Source organism: Suricata suricatta, chromosome 6, assembly GCF_006229205.1.
Source record: "Suricata suricatta isolate VVHF042 chromosome 6, meerkat_22Aug2017_6uvM2_HiC, whole genome shotgun sequence".
Classification (NCBI taxonomy): domain Eukaryota; kingdom Metazoa; phylum Chordata; class Mammalia; order Carnivora; family Herpestidae; genus Suricata; species Suricata suricatta.
Window position 1 is genome coordinate 74,862,448 of NC_043705.1, and position 26,429 is coordinate 74,888,876.

General features: G+C 36.2%; 1 protein-coding gene across 1 annotated transcript in view; it reads right to left on the bottom strand.

The window, feature by feature from the left end:
* The window catches only part of SLCO4C1 (solute carrier organic anion transporter family member 4C1), a 64,949-nt gene that overhangs the window by 27,264 nt on the left and 11,256 nt on the right, over positions 1–26,429 (bottom strand). Inside the window, exons 3-5 of the mRNA XM_029942647.1 lie at positions 6,307–6,489; positions 2,230–2,326; positions 157–278 (exon numbers count right to left, since the gene is read on the bottom strand). Coding sequence (XP_029798507.1) covers positions 157–278; positions 2,230–2,326; positions 6,307–6,489 — 402 coding nt within the window. The remainder of the gene's footprint in view (positions 1–156; positions 279–2,229; positions 2,327–6,306; positions 6,490–26,429) is intronic.

Genomic DNA, 26,429 nt, shown 5'->3' on the forward strand with positions numbered 1-26,429 from the left:
CTGAAAATGAACTGAGGGTTGAAGGGAAAGGGGGAGAGGGGAAAAGAGGTGGTGGTGATGGAGGAGGGCACTTGTGGGGAAGAGCACTGGGCGTTGTATGGAAACCAATTTGACAATAAACTATTAAAAAAAAAGAAAAAACAAGAAAATGATTACCTGGTAAATGTTTTGGGAAGCATAAAAAAGGAATTATCAAAGACCAAGCAAAGAGCCAACACAGAAGAAATCCAATCCACCATGCCCCCAGCCATCGTGGATCATCTTCAGTAATATCTATGCTATATGACAAAAAAACAAATGTAAAAGTCAACTTTGCCTTGTTCATTAAAATGTAGTTATGATAATTATATATATTGTAATTCAAGTGTGTACATATAGGGGAATATTATTATAATATTCAACATTTTAAGTAGAGTCATTGTGATGAATCACACAACAGAAAGCAGGCATAAGTGAGAACTATAAAATGGTTTACAAAGTATTTCAAAATGGCAATATGATATAAAAGTGTAAAATATTTAATAGTAAATACATGTATGCTAAATATCTGAAAGCATACATAGAATTTCTAAACATTCTTTACCTAACTTGGCTAAAGTTTTCTTCTCTACTATATTGAATACATCTTATAGCAAATCACTGATTTGTGTTAAGAGCACATACACTGTGCTTTAATTAAAGCATTCACTTACACATAAAATTATTTTATTTTATTTATTTATTTTTGATGTATAATTGACATATAATATTATACTTTCAGGTATACAATATAATGTAATAGTACTATACATTATAAAGTGTAAGTCTACTTAACATCTGTCACCACATATAGCTGCAGAAGTGTTTTTGTTTTGAGAACTTACAAGATTTACTGTATTAGCAACTTTCAAATATTCAGTCCAGTAGTTCTAACTATAGTCACCATGTTGTGTATTACATCCCATGACTTATTTATTTTATAACTGGAAGCTTGCACCTTTTGACTCCCTTTACCCATTTCATCCATCCCCTATATAACATATAACATATCCAAATAGTAGCCACAAATTTGTTCCCTGTATCTATGGACTTTTGTTTGTTTGTACGTTTTTTTAGATTCCACATATATATGAAAACATATAGTATTTGTCTTTCTCTGACTGTAAAGATCTTCTTACAGGAATTTATTAAGTGTTTTATAACAGCTCCCATAGTTTTAGATCAAGATATTTCTGGGGCTTCTGGATGGCTCAGTCAATTGAAGGTTCAACTCTTGATCTCAGCTCAGACCTTGCCCTCAAAGTCATGAGTTCAAGCCCCATACATATATATTAGAAAATAGATAGATTTCTCTCCCAGACATACTATTCCTACAACTCATGTAATTTTCCATTAAAATTAAAAACCTTTCTTAAAAACCCAGCTCTCTGTTTCAAGGACTTCCTCTGCACACCTTTTTATACAGTCTCTAAAAATTAACCTGGGACTAACAGCTCAAAGAGCAAATCACACATCCATGACCACATTCTCTACTCATTACTCACAATCACAAAAAGGATTGTGCAGTTTTACTTCCTGGTGGTAAAATGAGAAAATATGGCCTCCCCACAGGTTACTAACTTCTCTATATTTCAGAAAAAGAAAAGTTAACTCAGTGCTTACCAGGGAGATTTGGGAGTCAAAAGATCTACCTGGATTTATGTCTTAGCCACTTACCGACCTCTGTATATCAGCTACCTTATAGGATTATTAAGAGAATTAAATGAAGTGGTATGTAAAACAAACGTACACACAAAATAGTATGGGATAAATATATATTACCTATTATTATCCTCTATGGCCACAACTGAAACCATACAATTATAATTCCCGTGACTGTATCAAAGCTACTACAGCACTTAGTTTGAGAATCATGGACTTTTGAGACATTTCAGGCTATCTACATCCAGCTAAATCTACTATAAGCACAACTAATTTTTATTACATTCTTGTTCCTGAGCAATGCATGAAGTTTTGGAGGTTTATTTTGAAAATTTTCACACATTAAGCATCCTTATTATAAATGCATTATACTAAAGGGTGGTACAGCATTAATTGATGATGTAAAGATAAAGTATTATAAAAATATTATGTGTATTCAGTTTTGTTTCCTGAAAAATCTCTCATGCTATCTGAGGAAATACTTTGAAAATGTTCTCGAATGATAACATTTAAAATAAACATATAAAAGAAAAAGAGATGCCGCCTTGCCTTTCTCCCATGCCCACATCAATGTACATGCTTAGCAGCTGTCCTCCTAACACATAGCCGATAGCAGGGCCTAATATGGACATAGAATAGCCAATTCCTAGAAGAAAAAAACACATTGAAAATGGTCAACTGTACAGCTGTGCTTCGAATAGTGAATACTGCTTTGAATAGCTTATAAAAGTGAAGACAAATATTTTATAGTAGAAAAACTACGAAATGATTAGAATTACATCAAAATTATACATATTTTCAGTAAAAAAAACAATTTGAATGTACCACTTGTCGAGTCAAAGAGCTTAAAAATATTTTTTAAATACATAAATAACTATAAAACATATTTTAAATATACACTATTTAATTCAATGTATAAGTTGTTAGACTAATAATATTGCAATAAATCTAACAACTATAGATTCATGGAAAGCCACATAATGTTACTTGATGGCAGAGGTAGTGCATCTACCACCACCATTTGTGGACGGTGATATTAGTTACTGTTTACAATTCTTATGGAAGGAAATAGTGTGAAATAAGAAGCCTTTTCCACTCTGTAGACACTCCAAAAGCATCTGTATTTTGCACCAAAGCAGTTGATTTTAAAACCTGGATCTGATCATTAGTCTGTGTCATAAAGGTAAGCCATTAAACTCCTGCACTTAGTGAATCTTCCACTTTAACTTGCAGCAGAATTAAAATGACCTTATTTCTCTCAGATACTTAAATTTTTGCCATATATAACATTTAAATTTTTGCCAAAATATGCATATATTAGTATCTTCATATGGTACCACCTTCTGAATTAAAAAAAAATTTTTTAACATTTATTTATTTTTGAGAGATGGGGAGAGACAGATCATGAGCAGAGGAGGGGCAGAAAGAGAGGGACATACAGGATCAGAAGCAGGCTCCAGGCTTTGAGCTGCCAGCACAGAGCCTGATGCGGGGCTCGAACCCATGAACTGCGAGATCATGACTTGAGCCGAGGTCAGACGCTCAACCAACTGAGCCACCCCAGTGCCCCTGAAGTTTTTATTAACTGCTGAGATTCTCATTCGCATACACAAAAGAACAAAATATAACATATCCAAAGCTAAGCCTGTGTCAATGGCAAAAAAAAAAAAAAAAAAAAAAAAAAGGGACTTTGACCAAGTCTCCAAAGTAGAGGCCATGCAAGATGATCTTAAAACAAGAATTCTGAAGGACCAGAGTCAAGATTCTGAAGAGAGACATTTAAAAAATTGGGACTGATTTTTTTCCTATGTATATTTGCTGCTTCTATAAGAGACACTGGGGGTCAGCCAGTCTCTGGGGAAGAGGGAAATCAGAGAACTTGGGAGTTATTAACTTCCTCTACCCTCTATTTATGTTGGCACCTTGGAGGCTATACTCTAAACGTAAGGGTAAGTTAGAAGTAGACTTGCTCACAAATTGTAAGGAAAAGATTGTAAGGATTGAGATGTTACATTAACTACTTTTTTTAATTCACTCTAAAAGTCAGCAAATTTTGACTGGAGTTTCTTTTTTTTGCCCCTTTTTGCCTAGTTATGTATAAAATATGTTTCATAAAACATTTTTTAATATTTATCTACCAATAATAGATACTATTTTAAACTTTTTAATGTTTTTTAAATTTATTTTTGAAAGAGAGAGATAGAGAGCATGGGAGGGTAATAGAGAGGGTGACACAGAACCTAAAGAGAGGCTCCAGGCTCTAAGCTAGCTGTCAGCACAGAGCCCAACACAGGACTCAAACCCATGAACCTTGAGAACATGACCTGAGCCAAAGTCGGATGCTTAACTGACTGAGCCACCCGGGTGCTATTCCTATCTTCTTTAAATGAAAGAGATAAAATTAAAATGTGTTTCCCAGTTTTGTTACTTTTGTTGTTTTCCTTTGTTCTCAAAAATTACCTTTTGGGGGCACCTGGGTGGCTCAGTCGGTTGAGCGTCCGGCTTCGGCTCAGGTCATGATCTCACAGTTCGTGGGTTCAAGCTCCGCGTTGGGCTCTGTGCTGACAGGTAGCTCGGAGCCTGGAGTCTGCTTTGGATTCTGTTCTCCCTCTCTCTCTGACCCCCCCACCCTGCTCACACTGTCTCTCTCTGTCTCTCAAAAATAAATAAAAAACATTTTTTAAAAATTACCATTTGATGAATTCCTACAGAATAAGAAAGAGTTAACATAGTAGGTCTGTGACTGTTAACTTTAGAAAGACCTGCTTGCATGGCTGGCCCTTGGCAGTCATTTGGAATTTATTTAACTGTCCAGAGGTATGCCACCATTCCCTAACCAACAAGGGGACTTGACTCACTGTGCCTATACTGTATAAACAATATGATTTTGCCAACCACTTGTATTCCTTTTGAGAGTCTACAATTTTAATATATGCAAGACAAAGGGGCCTATGATCAACACTCAATAAAATCCTTGGGTATGAAATCTCTAATGAACTTAATTGGTAGATAACATTTCAAACTCCTTGCTGGCTGAATTAATTTTGAACTGTATGGTTCCACTAGGAGGAAGCTCAATCTTGGAGGCTTGTACCTGGTTTTTGTCTATACATTCCCTTTTGCTGATTTTCTTTGGCATCCCTTTGCTGTAATAAATCATAGCTAAGTCCAGCAAGTCCTCCCAGAGATATATCAAATCTAGGACAGTCCTGCGGATCTCCACTCCAACTACCACATTTAATTTTTTAAAAACTTCCTAATTTTGTGTGTTACTAACATATGAAGATGAAAATTGTTTTACAAGAATTAGTGATCAGAAGAGGACTTCAGAAAGGAAATCTGTTAAACTGGGAAAGTGAAATGCATCTTACTAACTAATTGAAATAAAAGCATTACTAATCAGTAAATTAAAGAGAAGCTGTACAGACCAGCTGTAACTTGTAGAGAGAGACAATGAGACTTTGCAGAGAGACCAAGACAAAACAAGCAGAGAAAACAATTAGAAGTGTAGTGGTTTTCATATTAAGGAAGAGCCTAAGTAAATTTAGTAGCCTCTATCAGGACTGTTTTGAACATACTTGACTTCCAGTGACTACAGCAATAAGGTCTTGTTATACATTGAATGTCTGTGTCCCCTCAAAATTCCTATGTTGAAACCTAGGATGTAGGTTTCCAGTGTGATGGTAGGAGGTGAGATCTTGGAAACTGATTATATCACCAGAGTGGAGTCTTCACAAATTAGATTAGTGCCCTTCTAAGATGCCCAGAAAGCCCTTTCTTATCTGTATGCCATGTGAGGACATAGGAAAAAGATGGCTGTCTCTAAACCAGGAAGTGGGCCTCACCAGATACTGAATCTGTAGGTACTCTGATCTTAGACTTCCCAGGCTTGAGGGCCATGAGAAATAAATTTCCTTTGTTTAGAAGCCAACCAGTGTATGGTATTCTGTTATAGCAGATTGAAAGCTAAGGCAGCCCCATATATTAGACTAATAAACTGATAAAATGAAAACTGATCAGATAAAATGTGAAACACATTAATCTGATATAAGGCCACAAATAGCCTAGTAAGCTCTACCTTGCAAGAATATTACTGAAGGAATTTAAGAGAAACTTACACTACCAAAAATTAGATTCCACACCTCCTCCCATGCCACCAACCTAGAACTGAGCCGTACATAAAAAGGATTAGTCTGAAATGAAAACTCCACAGAGTTCTGGGTATCATCTTATGGTTTCTTCTACTGACTCTAATCAAGTCCATACAGGTTGTAGCAAATCAGGTAGAATGGCTAACTCAATCTCCCTACCCTGTGTAAATTAACCTGGAATTCAAGCAATCAAAACAGCCTATTGCTTGGATGGCAGTTCTAGGAAGGCTGGCATGCCCGGAACAGGATAGAGAGCGGATTTCAACAAAACTCATAACCACATTCAACTGAAGGCACACATGTCAATAAACAATCAAAAAGAGTAATACTGGTCTATCTAATATTTAGCAGAAATCTAAGAGAAACACCTATGAAATTACAACTTTTGATAAGCATATATTATGCTTTTACTTATCAACTTAAAAAGCAATAAAATGAAATGCTACTGAAACATTTATCTTATAGGGAAACTTACCTATGTAAAGAGAAGACTTGTGTGTGGGCACAGAATCATCAATAAAAGCCGTTCCCAGGGTATAAAGAGGAGTTCCTCCTGTTCCCAGCAATAGTTGTCCCAAGATGAACACATACAAGTAGTTAGAAAGTGAAGAACTTGAAGTGCTGCAACTGGCTCTACTCCTTGTGGTTGAGCAAGTATCTTTGGGGTAAAAAATTAAATTGTGAATTTATAGAAATTTAGCTAATAATTTAAATATCTCTCTTTATAAATCAGACTTACCCAACATAACCATCTTAATTTCTTTCAATCACTTAACTTTAATTAAATTGTTTTTTAAATACATATATTACTAAAGAACATGTATAAAATATTATCATGTTACAACATAAAGAAAATAAATTTTTTTATGTTTATTATTGAGACAGAGAGAAACAGAGCATGAATGGGGGAGGCGCAGAGAGAGAGAGAGAAACACAGAATCCGAAGCAGGCTCCAGGCTCTGAGCTGTCAGCAAAGAGCCCAGTGCAGAGCTTGAACCCACGAACGTGAGATCATGACCAGAGCCAAAGTCAGACGCTTAACCGACCGAGCCACCCAGGTGCCCCAAAAATATAGAAAATATAGAACAAAACTGAGAAACATTACTTTAACAATCACAATTCACAAATTTTGAGGTAAATCAAGGTAAACACAATTGAAGCTTGTGGTGCCAGGGAAAGAGTTTTCAGATTAAGAAAAAGAAACAAACAAAAATAATCCAAAAACCTAGCCTTTATTTTTCTTTCCAAGTCATAAATACAGTATGAGCACCATAATGAATTCATCACAATACCTTAAACACATATGAAAAGTATACATATGTTATAGGTTAAAACAGTAATATCTCAAGGTTTATGACAAAGCCATAATATTTGAAGTTCTGCCTAATTCTTTATTGTAGCTCAAACTATTTTATTAAACTTATTTTTTGAAGAAAATATGGCTCTAGAGGATATTCTTCTGAATATCATCAAAGGAAAAATGCTTATCTTTAAGATTTGATTAAAATCTCTTAAAAAAATCACATCTTAAGAGTGGATATTATAGTATATCTACTTTTACTAAACTCATCAGATAATATTAATGAGCAAAGATGCTTGTTAAAAATATATTCCCTGCCCAGGAGACCTGGATGTTTCAGTCCATTAAGCATCTGGCTCTTGATTTAGGCTCAGATCATGACCTCACAGTCATGGGGGCCAACTTTGCAATGAGCTCCCCATTGAGTGTAGAGTCTGCTTGGTCTCTCTCCTCTCTCTGCCCCTTCCCCTCTCAACCACACATACTCTCTCTCTCTCCCTTCTCTCTCTAAATAAACACTCAATATATATATATATATATATTGAGTGTTTATTTAGAGAGAGAAGGGATATATATATATTCCCAGCCTTTTCCCTTAGAATCTGGTGTACTATCTCAGAATCTGCATTTTAACAATGGCCTTAGCTAATTCTATTTTCATTTCCTTAATATCAAATCAAGATTACTTCCTGAATGATGTGAGACAACCATCTCCCCCAACCACCAATCCTGAAGATTCTTTAACTGATTCATAGCCATCAAATTTTCAGATGCAAATTTTATATATAAAATATTTTATTTATTTATATTTGAGAGACAGAATATGCACACAAGTGGAGAAAGGAGCAGAGGAAGAAAGAGAGAGAATCTTAAGCAGGCTCTATGCTCAGCTTTGAACCTGATCATGGAGCTTGATCCCATAACTCTGGGATCAAGACCCAAGCCAAAATCAAGAATCAGATGTCAACTGATGGAGCCACTCAGGTGCCCTTGCATAAAATACTTTTTTTAATTTAAAATATACCTAATAATTTTGTACATATTCAGATTATAAGAGATTTATGTATATCTGGGCAGATAATTTGTTTCTATAACTGGACTAAATCTGCATTATTTGTGTTATCTCCCTTACCATGTCAGATATTTGAACTATGATTTGTGGTTTCAATACTCACTTTCCCGGAGGTAGTAGGTCAGATTAAGAATAATGTATTATTATTTATTGCATTGCAGAATCGAACATACTTACAGGTATTTTTTAATGTATTATTTTTTCTATTTCTTTTTTATGATATGTAAATATATTTTTCTAGGAATCTGGTAGGTACTTTGACTATGTAAGTATTCTCTGGGGTTTTGGTGTTTTTTTCCAAAGGAAGTAATTACATGAAATTTCAACATGTTTGTTTACCTAAATTTTAAATAGCACAGAAGATCAAGAGAGACAAAATCTGCCTTCCCCTGCCTGCCTCCACTTTATGCTCTTCCATGTAACTCAGAGGGAGTTACTGTTAACAGTTCCTTTTATTTTCTTCAGACATTTTCTCACACATTCACATGTTTTATATCCATTTACCATTTATTACACAAGTATAGTCATACTAAACATATACTTCTATACTCAACAACTTCCAGTTTTCACTTACGTCCTGGACATCTTTGAAATTTAACTGTATTTAAATTTCTTTGTTGGTACTGCCATAACATTCCACAGCATAAATGTCTTCTAATGTATTTACTTAATCCACAATTTATACTTAATAATTAATAACATAATATATATTGGAGTGCTTGAGTGGCTCATTCAGTTAAGTGTCGGGTCATCAGCTCAGGTCATGATCTCACCGGTCTTGAGTTCAAGCCCCACATCACGCTGTCTGCTGTCAGCACAGAGCCTGCTACAGATCCTCTGTCTCCCTCTCTCTCCATCCTCTCCCGCTCATGCATGCTCTCTTTCAAAAATAAATATTTTAAAAAATAACACATATTGTTATATTGTACATATACTTAGGTCATTACAAACACGTTGTGGTAAGTACCTTTACCACTTCCTTGGCATATTTATGCAAGCCTATCTGTAGTAGTTTCCAAAAAGTGGAACTGCTAAGTCAAAGTGTATAAATATTTCTATTTTGATATCACCAACTATCTTATCAAAAATTTAAACAAATAAGCAATCAACACAGTAACACTTTCCATAATAAAATTAAATTACTACCAATCTCACTGGTTAAAAAATCACACATTTTTTCAATTCAATTTTTATTTTATTAGTCACTTACATATTTTTTCTGTGAATGTTTCAAATTTACTTCACAGGTCCTGATATTTGACTCATAAAAGTCTTCCCTTCTCCAAGGTAACATACAAAGTAACATGATCTTATTCTAACATTTTACAGTTGACCAGAGAACAATGCAGTGGTTGGAACACCAAATCCTACACAGTTAAAAATCGATGTATAACTTTTGACTTCCCAAAAGTTTACTAATAGCATGCTTTTGACGAGAACTCTTACTGATAAACAGTTAATTAACACATATTTTGTATGTTACATGTATTATATACTATAGTCTTACAGTAAAGTAAGCTAGAGAAAAGAAAATGTTAAGAAAGTCATAAGGAGGGGTGCCTGGGTGACTCAGTTAAGCACTGACTTCGGCTCAGGTCATGATCTCATGGTTCATGGGTTCGAGACCCGCATCAGGCTCTGTGCTGACAGCAGGCCTGGAGCATGCTTCGAATTCTGTGTCTCCCTCTCTCTCAGCCCTGCCCCTGCTCATACTCTGTCTGTCTGTCTGTCTGTCTCTCTCTCTCTCTCTCTCAAAAGTCAATAATGTTTAAAAAAAAAAGTCATAAGGAAGAGAAAATACATCTCCCAGTACTGTATTTGTTGAAAAAAACCTGTGGGTATAAGTAGGCTCACAAAATTTAAAGTCATGTTTTTGTATTTTTCCATTGTATTTTTAATTCATATGTATTATAGTTTAGTGGGAAAAGACAGGGATGCAGCATTATGTTGGATTAACCAAAGAGCATTTTTAATTCAAGACACTCAGTTTTATGTCACTAATCTTTGCAGTCTTTCTCTGGCTCAAATCTCTTGTAATTACTTCAGCTGTCTAAGCTTTGAGATATCAATATCTCAGCCCAGATATGACCCATTTCACAGTACTGCATAAAAGACTCTTTAATAGTTAAGATCTTCTTTCATCATTTTACCCAAATAAACAAGGCCAAAGATCTATTTATGAATACTACTATATCCAATATGCTACTCTTACTATTTCTGAATAATTTATTTCTATTGCTTTTCTTAGAATTGACAAAAAGAAATGACACACTAAGCCACAGAAAGGCATGGATGAATCTTAAGTGCGTACTGCTAAGTGAAAGAATCCAGCCTGGGGAGGTGAGGATAAGATGGCAGAGTAGTAAGTGGTTTGCCTCATCCCTCAAACACAGCTAGATACACATCTAATCACTCTGAACACCCAGGAAATCTATCGACAGACTGAGACACTAAACTGCCCAACTAGAGGGAAAGAAGAGGCTACACTGTAGAAGGCAGAAGGTGTGGAGGTGTGATTTAGGATAGAAAAGGATCGCTGGTGCTAGGGAAGGAAGGGGAGTTTTGATCACGGAGAAAGGAGAGACACAGAGAGATTGGTGGGGGGTAAAGGTAAAGCAGTGAACAGGGGATAGCACAAGAAAAACACTTCCCTAAAAGCATGGACTAGGAAAATTAGAGGGGCTGATTATTGTGAGTTTTTTCAACCAGCAGAGCTCAAAATCTGTAGTTTTATAAGTCTTCACTGTCGGGTGTGGAGCCCAGCAAACAAGGATGTGATCCTGTAGAAGATGGCAGAGGCCTAGGAGTGGACGGCGCAATCTGAGGATCCCCTGGACACTCTGTGAGAAGGCAGTTTTTCCTTCTTGAAGAATATCTGAGAGAAATGTCATTACCTTTCATGGAACAAAAGAGCCAGCAGGCTCCACTGCACTGTCCCATTCCTTAGCACAGGGGAAGAGACATCTGCTAAGGGCGGCAAACCTGGACTCTGAGGGTTTTTTGCTGTGTTTTAAACTCCACGCCCCTGCCTGTTGGCGTGACTGCACTTGTGGGACAAACTGGCCCTCTCCCCAGTGTAGCAAACATCCCTGAGGGACCAGCACAGGTCCACGCCATGCTGGGTCCCTAAAGTTTGGAGTTTTGACACTCAGTGTGCCTGAGATAAAACACAGATGCGCTGCACTGCTGGGAAAGCAGACATCCCAAACATAGACAAGGGGAAAGTAGGGATTTGAGGGAAGCCTGGGAGACATGAGGAGAGAATGTTTGCTCTTCTGTGAAGGCTTCCTGGACAATGGGGGAAGCAAGCTTCCCTCCCTGGGGAGGAAGGAGAGGGCTGGCACCATTTTTCTCACCCACCCATCAGCATGGACTGACTTTATGGGACCAAACAGCACCAACAGCGAAGGCCTCAGCCACTACACCAACGCCCACACCTCTGCACTCTGCAGGTGCTTCATCACTCAGGCAAATGTGCCTGAGAATCAGAACAGAGCCCTTCCCCCCAGAAGACCAGCACAAAACTCCCCACACATACACACCAAATCAGACGACAGAGTGCTACATGGTTCCAGCTCTGGTGGAAATAGGATACAGCCTCTTTTAGCAAGCAGACCAGACAGAGCATACCTTGTTAAGACCTGCCACACTCAGCACAAGATCCAAGTGCTTCCCACTGCAGGCAAGGAAAACGCTGCAGAAGACTGCCCTAAAAAAGACCAGACAAAACACAGCAGAGGAGTGCACATAGCGCACACAAGAGACCCTTCTTGAAGCACCAGGCCCTGACAGAATACAAATTCTTTATAAAATCATTTTTCTCTTTTTTAATTTTTTAAATGTTTTATTTATTATTGAGACACTGACAAACAGAGCATGAGCGAGGGAGTGTCAGAGAGAGAGGGAGACACAGAATCGGAAGCAGGCTCCAGGCTCTGAACTGTCAGCACAGAGCCTGATGCGGGGCTCGAACCCACGAACCACGAGACCTGAGCTGAAGTCGGCCACTTAACCGAGTGAGTCACCCAGGCACACTCATAAATCCATTTTTCTAAAGAGCAGGAAACACAGCAGGCTTTCCTAACACAGAGAAGACAGAGACCTGGACAAAATGCCAAGATGCAGGAGTTCATCCCAAAAGAAAGAACAAGAAAAGATCACAGCCATGGATCTAATCAAAACAGATATATGTAGGGGTGCCTGGGTAGCTGAATATCCAACTTTGGCTCAGGTCATGATCTCATGGTTTATGAGTCTGAGCCCCACTTCAGGCTCTCGGCTGTTAGTGCAGAGCCCACTTCAGATCCTCTAACTCTCTTTGCCCCTCCCCACTCATTCTTTCACTCTCATATAAAAACATTAATATATATATGTGTGTGTGTGTGTATATATATATATATATATATATATATATATATATATGTAATATGCCTGATCCAGAATTTAAAACAACAATCATAAAGATACTAACTGGGCTTGAGAAAAGGATAGGAGACACCAGAGAGTCCCTTACTGAAGAAATAAAAGACCTAAAAACTCATCAAGCCTAAACAAAAAATGTTATAACCAAGATGCAAAGTCAACTGGATGTAATATTCACAGGATAGGAGAAGCAGAGGAATGAATTAAGTGATACAGAAGATAAAATTACAGAAAATAATGAAGTTAAAAACAAGAGGAAAAGAAAAATATTAGATCATGAATGTAGACTCAGAGAACTCGGCAACTCCATAAAGTATAATAACATTCCTATCTTAGGAGTCCCAAACAAAGAGAGAAAAAAAGAAGAGAGCAGAAAGTTTATTTGAGCAAATTATACCCGGACATTTCCTTAATCTGGGGAAGGAAACAGGCATCCAAATCCAAGCAGAGAGACCTCACATTAAAATAAAACAAAGCAGGCCAACACCAAGATATATGTAGTAAATCTGCAAAATACGGACTTTTAAGGGAAAAAATCTAAAAGCAACAAGGGAAAAGAAATCTCTACCTTACCTACCTTACAAGGAAAGACAAATGAGGTTAGTAGCAGACCTATCAACAGAAACTTGGCAGGTCTGAAGGGAGTGATGTGATATATTCAACGTACTGAGTGGTAAAAGCATGCAGCCAAGAATACTTTATCCAGCAAGGCTGTCATTCAGAATAGGAGTGATACAGATTCCCAGAAAAACAAAAACTAAAAGAGTTCATGACCACTACACCAGCCTTGCGAGAACTGTTACATAGGACTCTCTGAATGGGAAAGAAAAACTAATATTGAAAAGACCTCAACAGTTTAATGAGCGTAAAAAGGACTCTCCTCTAGAGCCTCAAGTGATAAGGCAGTCAGCTGACACCCTGAGTTTGAGACTGAGCAGAGAACCCAGCTGAGCTGTGCCAAACTCTGGACCCATGGAGACAGTAAGATAATATACTTATGCTGTTTCAAATTAAGTTTGCATAGTATGTTATACAGTAATAGAAAACCAATACAAACATCTCACACAAGGTTAGCTAAGGAATAATTTGCCTGATTCAAAGGTAAATAATAAAAAAAAAGAGGAAAAACAAATAACATGGCAAAATAGTATCCAGGAAAAAGTTACTAAGATATAGATTCAAAAATTACCATATTGCCATGCTTTGAACGTGATGACAAGAATTGCTTATTTTTTTAATTTTTAAAAAAATCTTTATTTTTGAGAAACAGAGAGAGACAGAGTGCAAGTGGGGGAACAACAGAAAGGGAGACAATCGGAAGCAGTCTCCAGGCTCTGAGCTGTCGGCACACAGCCAGACACAGGGCTCGAGCTCAGGAACTGTGACATCATGACCTGAGTCAAAGTCAGATGCTTAAATGACTGAGCCACTCAGTCACCCCTGAAAACAGGGATTTAATAAGCTCATAAATGTGATGAAGGGGGAAAATGGGCTGAAAGAACTCAAAAAAGGCATGAAACAAAAATGAAAACTACCATACAAGTAAAAGTACATCAAAATTGGCAAAAGAAAGAATAGCACTATGAGTCCCAAGAAGACATATTTGACTTGAAATATAAACTTGGCTGGCATCAGACTTCTATAGAGCAACATCAATCTCATAAAGCAAAGGAATGATTACAGAAAGTAATCAGTGAAAAATAATGTGACTCACAAATTTTATATTCAAACTATCATTAAAATATAAAGACAAAAGACAAATATTTAAACATACTTCAAATCTCAAAGAATTAACCTTTCCTGAAAAAAACAAAACCAAAAACTACTAGAGAGTACATTTCAGCCTACCAAGAAACACTGCTTCTGAGAAGCCATGCCGATCTGAAGACCACTGCATCATAAAATATTAAATAATTTATTAAATTTCACTTGTAATAAAATAGCTTTAAAAATAGCTAGGTTTATCTATTATGTGAACTCTGCAGTATTATGAGTTGAGGTAACTACTTGAAGCTAGAGTTTCAACGTCTATTGAGAAATGAAAACATCTGACAAAAAACTTCCAATGCGAATTTAAAAGCATGGGATTTAACAATGCACCACAAGAGGGAGCGCCTACGCTATGTATAAACATAGGGAGTGCTCCCAATAAAACGAAGGCTTAGAATTTCATTTAAATGACAAACCAGTGTCCACTCCTGCCCACTAACATGTGCCAAAGCTAAAGGCACAAAAAATGAAAAAGAAAACCTACATACCAAGGTATGTGTAAGTTAAATATTAAGCTCAGCCCAACCTTCATCCCCACTCAGAGGCTCAGAGCCTGCTGTCTTCAGGCATTTATTTACCTTCCAAACCTTGAAGTTAAGAAACCATGTTTTCTTCTGGGCCCATCCTGCTGCCAGGGGTAGGGCAGGATGCTGCAGTTTCAGATGAGATTTCACTCCCCAAGTCATATTTGGGGTTTTTTGTTTGTTTGTTTGTTTTTTAATTTTCAGGCGGTGCCCATGCCTCCTGAGAAGAAACAGTTTACTAGGGAACCCGATCTGCCTAATTGTCTGCACCAGGTAATTTGAGGTGGCTGACTTGAATCAAAAACAGACTCTCTTTCTCCCTTCCCATGGAATGATTGTGGTTTTCTCCCCCAGCTTCCCTTCCCATCTCCCAGCCACTGCTGTGAAGAAGGAGAAAGAACTGTTGCTTTTGTTTAAAACTGCCCAGGCCCAAGTCTCTAACCAGAATCTGGCCTAGAGTGTAGCTCATTCCCACATGCCTCTCCTACAACCTCTTTTCACTAATCCTGCCACCAGTCTTTCAAAAACCTTTCTTTAAAAGCATAGAGACCTTTCTCTAAAATGAAATATATGCTAGGAGTACGTAGGTGGCTTAGTTGGTTAAGTGTTCAACTTTGGATTTTGGTTCAGGTCATGATCTCACAGTTCACAGTTCATGAGATCAAGCCCCACGTCAGACTCCATGCTGACAGTGGAAAGCCTGCTTGGGATTCTCTCTCTCTCTCTCTCTCTCTCTCTGCCTCTCCTCCACTTGCATACACAGTCTCTCTCAAAATAAATAAGCTTTAAAAAAAATAAAATATATTCTAATGAACACAGATTATATTGCTCAAGAGGAAAAAAACACTATATAGTTATATTTTAGAGTGCTTCTCATACTCAAAGATTTCACATATACTTCCTAACCTAACCTTTATAACTTTCTTTAATCATTTTATAAATGAGGAAACTGAAGCCCTAAGTCACATGCTATGTATAGTTAGATTTTTCTAACATATCCCAATACCCTGATTATAATCTTCTGTCCCCCAGTGTATTCTCCATGATCTCTGAGCTACCATTTAATAAGTTGAACCATCACCTAGAGAGTCATAAAGCAAGATTTCCCAAGTATAATTTATGGAACCATAAGCTTCTGACAACTTCCATGAACCAATGCCTTCCATAGTCAAATCAGTGAGGGAAATACTCTATTATTACACCCCCTCTTAGAGAGTAATCAGCATGCACTTGTACATAATATGATAAGGTTATTCACAACATGTCATATATTTGTTACTTTTTTCTCCATTAATGTGTATCTCACAGAATATGCTTATAAAACACACTTTTGAAAAATGCTGGTTTCAAGTATGACAAAGGGGTCAAGCAAAACAAAAGAACCTTAAGTAATTAAATTTTTTTCGATTTAACACTTGTATAACTTACTGAGTTATTTTTATCAGTGATCACTTAATGACTCCTATTGCCAAGATTTAGGATTTTGCCTTTCACCGTCTTACTGAATATCCCTCTCCTTTGAAATGAACACTCATGATCACAAATGTAGAAACTGAGAAGATGACTCCAAATCTCAATTTTAACCTTCCAGTATCTCTTATGTCTAGAACTGTATTTCTAATGCCAAATTTCTACCTCATATGTCAAAATCAAAATTCATCATCATTCTCAAAAAAACACTTCTCTGCCTGATTTTCCAAAATCTGTTTATAACATCTATTTTCTAGTCATCAAGTTTAAAACATAAAAATCATTCAACATTATATTCCTTGCCGAAAATGACCACACCATATGCTTTTCCTCCTGAAATCATACCCATTGTTCAAGCCCAGTTCAAATTCCACTTCTTATTGAAAGTTTTCCCCTGAGTTGGCCAAAGGAAACTCTTTTTCTTCATTTACTAATTTTCTTTATTCAGTGACTATGAACCCTGAAGTTTTAACTGTGTGTATGACTCACCAGGTTCTTGTTTGTCATGCTTTACTTATATTTGATCTTTATTTATGTTAATAGCCATAAGTTATATTTACTGAGTGGTAATCTTATGCAAGATCCTTCCCTATCATGTATTATCTAATCCCCAGAAACATTGTGTGGAGGAAGTACTCTTACTTTCCACATTTTACAGAAGAAAAAAATTAAGACTAGATTAACTGCTTCCAAAATCTCTAAGACTTAAAAGCCTTAAATCTTAACAGATTCATCTCATGTTTAACAGTGACATAAAGTACAATTAACTGCCTACATAAATCACTTGGGATATAAATTCAAAATATTTCTATAAGGGTTTCTATCAAGATAAAATAAAAACAGAAACTTTTAACATAAATTCTTACAATCTACTTAATCTTCTCTAAAATACTAACCCCTGACCTAAATGACCATCAACCAACCCACTCCAAGATAAGAAAAATAGAATCCAACACACTATGAATCTAATAAGAATGACCAAAATGCATGAAACCTTTCTAAAACATTAGAAAATCCTTGTATAATTTTTACCAAGAAATTTGAAATGTCTTAAAATAAAAATATTGACTTTAAATTATACAAAATTCTGGGGCACCTGGGTGGCTCAGTAGGTTAAGCATCCAACTTCAGCTCAGGTCATGATCTCATGGTTCGTAAGTTCAAGCCCCACATCAGGCTCTGTGAAGACACTCAGAGCCTGGAGCCTGGTTTGGATTCTGTGTGTGTGTGTGTGTGTGTGTGTGTGTGTGTCTTTCTGCCCCTCCCCTGCTCACGCTCTCTCTCTCTCTCTCTCTCTCTCAGAATAAATACATATAAATACTCTCGTGGGGAACACACCAGAAAAATAAGCACTACAACTCTTTTTTTCCAATACACAAACTCATACTGGCTAAATGAAACTAGAAGCCAGGCGGCAAAAGTGCCAAGGCAATAAAATCCATGAAGCTTGTTCTCTTAAACAGGGTGATAAAATGAATGACAGATCTCAAAAAACAAAAAATATGCACCACTGTCCATCCTTTTTTTTTTTTTTTTGGTTTCTTAGCATCCATTTTTATCTTTGTTAAGATGAAAAACATTATCTCCAACACAAGAAATTCACAAAAACATATCAGCAAAATATCAGCCTGGGGTAATCCCAATCCAGTTATTCACCCACCTGAAATCAACACTGAAATGTTGATCATCACCAGTGGTCTTTATTCAAGGTGTCAGAGAAAAACACGGGCAATAAGATAATTAACAAGATCTATAGTTCTTCCTTGTATAGCTGGTCAGAAAGCCTGAGATGACAAACATCCCTTCCTTTCCTATCATCCAGGCTGTGTTCCTTTTACTTCCTTCCTGTACCTAAGTGCCTGAGATAGTACATAGCATCTACAAGTCTTCAGCTGTGTTATCTGTTTGCTTGCCATAGTCATCCTTCTAACAAGTACTTTTGGGTGTGAGAGTGTTGAGAGCTACCCAACTGAATTCTCTCAGTCCAAAATACATTTTTTTGGACACTGTATAGAAACAACCCAATTTCCTTTCCCCTTAGTAACTAGGACCTATCATTTCTGCCAGTTCAGTGACCATTTTCTCATCTTGTTGATTATTTAATATAAATAGATAAACATATAACTAGCATAGTTTCTCAGCTCTAACCTTAAAGAAATAATGACTGTGTTGTCTGATAGAAGCATTCATTCTTTGGGGACTAGGACTCCATGAGTCGAAGGCAGAAAGCAAAAATTGCATAAACAGATTTTTTACAGTAGAAAGAGTCACTGTCCTTGGCCACTCCTTAGGTCCTTACCCTATGCATTCTGGCTATCAAGGATCCAGCAAAACAATGGTTTCTGCCTTATTTCTGAACAGAGAGTTCAGTGAACATATACCATGTTCACTAGGCAAGAAAATTTTATTCTGCAAATTATAACACAATGGACACCATTCCAGCAAGTCAGTGGTTTCTGGGTTTAAGGTACACGGGAATGCACACTCATGAATTTCACGAGCAGGAGTTTCCTACCACACTTCTTTTGCTGCAAATAGGTTTCTTGGTCAGAAGTGATGATGTGTAGAATGTAATAATAATGAATAAGGTATTTTGTACGTCAAACAATTTTAAGTGTTGATAGAAGCACTGAGGGCAGTGAAAAGAAGTTCATATCTAGAATATATAATTACATCAGGCAGATAATTTGCAACAAGGAGAGACAGATCTTAACCACCTTTGGGTATACTGGTTGCTCTGGGGAATAATGGCATACCAGAAGATCTTGGGACTGGAACCTACAGTTGGTAAATCAGGCAATCAGTCTGCAGTGGGGGTAGCTAGACCAGTCTTGATGATGGAAAGGCATGTCTTTGAATCCATGCTTATACCATTATGGCCAATTACTACATGGGACAATTCCACAAGACAGAGTGACATTCACTCTACAGACCATCTTTTCTTCCTGACTGAGAATCTCTTCCTCACTTAAGGATATCCTTAAGTGAGCATTAACAAGTAGCAAAAATATCTTTACATTTACATACAAGTTAATAAAAACAAGTAGAATACAAATCTGAGATGCCTACCTATATGGTGGTTACTTGTGCTTTCCAAACCTACTTGTGTCTACCATTTCATTTAATAACAAATACTGACTCAATATCTAATTTTATGATTTGTTACAGTAGACAACACATACCTCATCATGGGGAGTTCAGGTCATAATCATGTTTATGTCTAACATGCCAGCATCTAGTAGCAGACCAAGAGTTTCTTTTTTTCTTAATGTTTATTTGTTTTGTGGGAGACAGAGAGAGAGAGAGAGAGAGAGAGAGAGAGAGAGAGAGAGAGAGAGAGAATACCAAGCAGGCTCCGCGCTGTCAGTGCAGAGCCCAATGCAGAGCTCAGTTTCATGAACCATGAGACAATGACCTATGCTGAAACCAAGAATTGGAAACTTAATGACCTGAGCCACCACCCAAGCACCCCAAGAGTTGCTTTTCAAATGGAGAACGCTGTAAGCAGACAAAAGTGTGGTCTTTCTACAAAAACCTGGAGGCCTCACTGTGGAGGCCTGTTAGAGGCTCCCTACATCCTCCCTGTCTGCTAAAAACAACACCTGTATGTACTGTAAGAACTTTACCTTGTTCAAATTCCTCCTCAATTCTAGCAACCTTAGACATTACCTAATACAACACATTAGATTAATGTACACAAATAAGGTAGGTGAGGTTTCCCAAATCCCTAAAAGTATACCAACAGCTATTCAAGCACAGAATGAGCCAAGTGCAAAGCAGACACCACAGCGTGGCCCAGCCCATACTGCCATGATAGGCTGCAGATATTTCTGTGGTTTTTCTCTAACATACATATACTTTTTTTTTTAATTTTTTAATGTTTTATTTATTTTTGATACAGAAAGAGACAGAGCATGAGAAGGGGAGGGGTGGAGAGAGAAGGAGATACAGAACCAGAAGCAGGCTCCAGGCTCTGAGCTAGCTGTCAGCACAGAGCCTGACACGGGGCTTGAACCCACAAATATGAGATCTGACCTGAGCCGAAGTCGGAGGCTTAACCGACTGAGCCACCCAGGCGCCCTAACATACATATACTTTACTAAGGTTTCTAAAATACTTCAACTAACCAAGTCCAATTAGATTTCCATCAATATAAAGTTCAGCATGACATTCTATGGGATAGGAATATGATCACGGTACCTCCAGACCAGAGTTTCATCACCTTGGCACTACTGATATCTGGTGCTAGATAACTCCTTATTGTGGCAGGGGCTCTCCTGTAGGCTTTGTATGATGCCTATTGGCGTCCCTGAACTCTACCCAGTAAGTGCCAGCAGCACCCTCCAATTCAGTCATAACAATCAAAAATGTTTCCAGAAATAGAAAATTGGCCTCAACTCAGAACCACTTCTCCAAACCATATTATATCAAAAAGCAAGACAACATATGTAGTACTCATATAAGAGAATGGTGGTGTACTCTTGTTCCTCCACAGAAAAGCAAGATATCTTGATTATCTTTGCAAGTAAAAAGTGAAAGGAAATATTTGCCAGATCAATAGCTATATATAAGATGTCAGGGTCTATGTTGATTTGTTCCAGAAAAGGTATCAAATCTGGAAAGATGGCTATAATTAGTATTATGTTTACTTTATGATTATAAAGTATTAAAAATAAAATTAAGTTATAATTAGTATTCGGTTTACAATGATCTGTAGCCATTTTACATGACTTTACCCTACATTTACATCAAATTCATGAAAAAAGTAGGAATCACCACACCTATATCTTCCAAATCTTTCTTTGATAGCATCACTAAACTCCAAAATCCCCTTAAGGAACTTTATTATTATGGTTAACTATCTCATTCAAGGGCTTCTAACTATTTCTTCCTACAGTAAGATCTCTCAATCCACAGGTCAAGTAACCAATGTGGGGATTCTACAAGCTAGTATATCTATTCCGTTTCTACATCCTAAGACTAGGGAAAATTATAGGATGAGTATAGAGCAGTTTTGGACAAAGTCTATTATTGGACCTCTATTAAGTTCCATTAAAATGTTTTATTTACTTTTGAGAGAAAGACAGCATGAGCAGGGAAGGGTCACAGAAAGAGGGAGACACAGAATCTGAAGACAAGCTCCAGGCTCTGCGCTAGCTGTCATCACAGAGCCTGATGTGGGGCTCAAACCCACGAACTGTGAGATCATAACCTGAGCTGAAGCCAGACGCTCACCCAGGTGTCCCTATTAAGTTCCATTCTTAACAGTGGACCATGGCACTATTCTAGAACTCCAGAAATCAGATCAGTTCAGAGCCATTATCCAAACACTTCCAGTGAGTGTGAATGAATACTACCCTTCCCCCTCAACACTGGATAAAAGGGGTTAGGATGGATTTAAGAGAAGCATCACATACTCCTGGCTTTGTTGTACAGCTCTTCAAAGAGATCTAGGCTCCCTCTCAGTAATGAACTCTGTGTCTGTAAACTAGACTACGTATGGGAATTGGTTTAACGGTTGTGAAGCCCTACAGTATGGACTCAGATTGGGTTTCTTCCCATGAGACTTATAATTTTCCCACTCATATATGTCAACTCAGTCTCTGAAACTTGTTTGGGTAATGGAGCCAACCTTGCCTCTGAAGATTAGCATATTCACTTAGTTTCTATCTCTCCAGGGTCTGGATGGACAAATGAAGAATATCCAGTACAACTTATATGCTACAGGTCTTTATGAATTTGTAAAAACAAGGGTTACTATAAGAAGATTCAATTACATTTCACAGCAAAAAAAAACCCCTGGGTGTTAATTCAATTTATTAAACATTGACAGAGTAGGTAATATTTTAGCTACTGAAAAAGATGAATTATGATCACTGCATTCCCCCCAAAATTTAGTCTAATGTAGTAACAGTGGTAATTAATACCATAAAAATTAAAACCTGACAAATACAAAATTTATATGCTCTAAATATTATAGTAATAAAAACAGACAAAAGAAAAGTAAGCATAAACCCAAATAATGGCAGAAAATGTCAGAATTTAACAGATTAATATGAAGAAGAATGGATAGAAATCATAGATTAAAAACAGTAATAAGTGAAATTTAAATGAAAGTAAATAATATTAGGAATGCAAAATATACTTGTTTGAAGTAGCCAGAATTCTGTGACAAAAATTGTATTCTGGAAAATGTCATATTTAGCAAAAACAAAAACCAATATTTTACACTTAGTTATTATGTCCTCTTCTTAATACCATTGAGTCTATTTTAAAAATTCAGACAAAAGATAAAGTACTTTTATTATAGCAATTTATTAACTGCTTTTATAAAATTGAAATTGTAAACATGACCAGATTAATGAAGAAAATGGAAATATAATTTATGAAAAGAAAATGGCATGGTTAGAGATAATTTTTCAAGAAAGATGTTTTTCACATTATTCTTAAGGACCCCATGAACAATTTAGTTTTATTCAAGATTCTCAGAATTATTTCAATTTTAAAAAATCCTGTACGTTTGTTTATTCATTAACTCCCTGAAACAGTTCCTTCCTCCCTTTCCCCTCTTTCATGTGGTATGTTCACTTGTGCACTATTGGATGTCCCTCTCCATATTCAACAAATATCTGCTGTCTACCCTATGCCAGATGATATGCTGAACAAGGGTGCAAACTTGTGCTGAAACTCTTTTTAAGTAATATATTTTAATATCCTACAGAGCTTTATAAAACATTGCTTTTCTGCCTTTTCCAATAATCCAAATAACTGACAGTAAAGACATTGTGGGTGGCCAGTGGATCTTTGCCAAGTATTTTGGATGGGATGAAAGGGAACTGTAAGATTAGAACTTTAGAGTTGGAAGAGACAACTGCTTCGGATTCAAATTCCTATAAAAGATAAAATTCACAAGGCCACTGTGAACAACAAAGATCAATTAAGACAGACTGTGGAATGGATAAAAACAAGGGTCTGGCCCCATTGTTGATATCATTAAATGGATTAGTGTGTACCAAGAAAATATTTTTAACTGGAAATTATAGACTACAGAAAAGTACCTAACTGGAATGACTCTCACATTAATCTGACAGGCTTACCTAAATTCAGAGAGAGGCAGGAGATTGAGGAAGATAAGATCTGCAACAAAACTAGGAGTGTGGTTATTTGCACATATACCTGAATTGATTAGATAAGAAACTAGTTTTGAAACCATTACACCACCAAATGAACCACCAGCCTCCTCTCAGAGAGATTATGACTGAATGAGTATTAAAATAACCCTTAGTCCCAAATTTCATGGGTAAGAAACAGGGTGACACAGATTCTACCACCCAAGGAGTATATTCTCCATTTGCCATCTTCAAATACAGCCAAAGATGAGAAAAAAACCAAGAGAGAACACTGAGCCCCTCCCAAAAAGCAAGTTTACTCAAGGAACAAGCATAACCTCTTCCCAGTGGGATTTCAGGATTTCTCTGAACCAATGACTGCTGTGTATTTTCCCCTTTACAACCAGTAATTAATCCTGTGACAAATACATTTCTTATATGTTTGCAGTATTAAAGGGAGGAAAAAACAGTAAATGCAATGCTAATGGAAATATAAAGAGAGTCAAAATTCAAAATGTGTCACAGACATAAATGGAAAAATGAAAAACTATAACACTTTTTGATATTAAAAAAAGTAGAAACTCTTTAGGATCTAGGACTAGGCAAAGAATTCTTAAACTTGAAAACAAAATCATAATAGGAAAAAAATGATAAACATCAAAATTAAAAACTTCTGTTCTTGTGAAGAACTCTGTTAAAAATATAAAAAGACAAACTATACACTGAATGAAAAATTTTGCAAATCAGCTACCTGTTAAAAATCTAGGACTTGGAATACATAACTTTTAAAATTCAACAGTAAAAAATAAACAATCCAGTTACAGAATAGGCAAAAACATAATCAGACATTACACTAAAGATAAGTAGATGGCAAATGAGCACAAGCAAAGATGTCCAATAACATTAGCCATTAGGAAAATGCAGGTTAAAGTCACAATGAGATTTTATTGCAACCTATCAGAATGGCTAAAATTAAAAAAATAATACTGCACCAAATGATGGCAAGGATAGGATCACTCATATGTTGTTGGTGGGCTATAAAATGGTATAGTCACTCTGGAAAACAGTTTAATAGTTCTCAAAAAGAAAAACAAAAAAACCCATAGAACTGTCACATGACCCAACTGTTTTACTCCTGGGCTGCTATCCCAGAGAAATGAGTACGACATTTACACAAAAATCTGTACAAATGTTCATAACTTTGTCAGAACCAAAAAACAGAGGAACCCAGATGATCTTTAGTGGTGAATGATTAAACAAACCATGCATGGTACATTCATACCACGAAATACTTAGTCATTAGCAATAAAAAGGAATGAACAATTGGTAAACACAACCCTCATGAGTTTTTAGAGTTATTCTGAGTGAAAAAAAAAAAAAAAGCTAATTCCAAAATGCTAAATACTGTAAAATTATTAAAATGTAGCAAAATCTTTAAGCTTAAAATTGTTATCATGGGGGCTCCTGGGTGGCTTAGTCAGTTTAGTGTCTGACTCTTGGTTTGCACTCAGGTCTCATGGTTCTTTAGATCAAGCCCCACAGCAGGGTCTACAGTGCCAAGCCTGCTTAAAATTCTCTTTCTCTCTCTGTCCCTCCCCTGCTTGCATATACATGTGCACTGTCTCTCTCTCAAAATAAATATATAAATAAATACTAAAAACACAGTTATCATGAAGTTTATAACAGAAAACTTTTTAAATATAAATATTCAACTCTGTGAGAATGGTTAAAATGTAAAATAGAATGTTGTGCAAGAATAAGAATGCTCAAAGGTTGCAAACTATACAAAGTATTATATTAACTCTTCAAGAAACAGGCACACTAAAAACATTAACTAATACAGTCCCAATGTTGTTTCCCTTGAGAGAAAAAAAACAATAATGAATTGGCTTTTCTCTCTATTTCTTAGTATTATCCAAATTATCTGCAATGACCAGTAGAACTTCTCTAACCAGAAAAAGTTATTAATGAAAAAAGAGTTGATTAATAGGTTATCTACAAAATGAATATAAAAACATAAATATTCTGTGATTATTTTTTAATATATTACAATAACTAATATATATTCTTAAAGAAAAAGTAGATATCTATAAATTCAAAATGTTTCCTTAAAATGTAAATTTGAATGCATATGTGTAAATGTCATGTAAGATGTATGAATATGTATGAATCCTAGTAAGAGTGTGGGGATGTGATTTGTGCATGAGTATGTATTAATGACTGTAACATAAATCTGTGTATTATGTATGACTGTGAATACATGCAAATATTAAGAAGGCAGAACAATATTAACAGTAGGTAATCTAGGTCATGGTAAGAAAATTTTTTATTTCCTTCCTTTTTTGTTCCATTCCTTCCATTTTTTTCTTTTATTTCATTTCTTTTTGTTTTTGTTTTGTCTTCTGAATGGCTTGCCAAGGATGCACGATGTTTAAAATTAGACAAAAATTAAAGCTATTTAAAAAGAGGCAATTTGACTATTTAAAACCTAATTATTTTGGCATACTACTTTGAGTGGATCCAATTAAGGTGAGCTACACCAAAGAAATTTATTTTCTTATATCCTAAGAATATAATCCTGGAAACATATCTAATTAAAACCCTCTCTAATATATGATTTTGGAAGTATTAAACCAGACTACGGAGATATATCAATACCTAGTGACACCTACAAAAAAACAGCTACCATATTGAAAGATTTTTAGTTGTTCATAGGATTTTGTAACTACCATTGCCAAGAACTAAACAAACCAAGAAAGATAGTTTTATATATTAGTATAGCTGTAACTTAATTAATATGAACATCATTATTATTCATTGCTACTAATTAATGACACGCACCAGGCACTGCTTTATTACTGTATGTGTATAGTCTCCTTTGAGGTAGGGGTTACTGTCATCATCATGATTTATAATAAAACTTGTTGTATA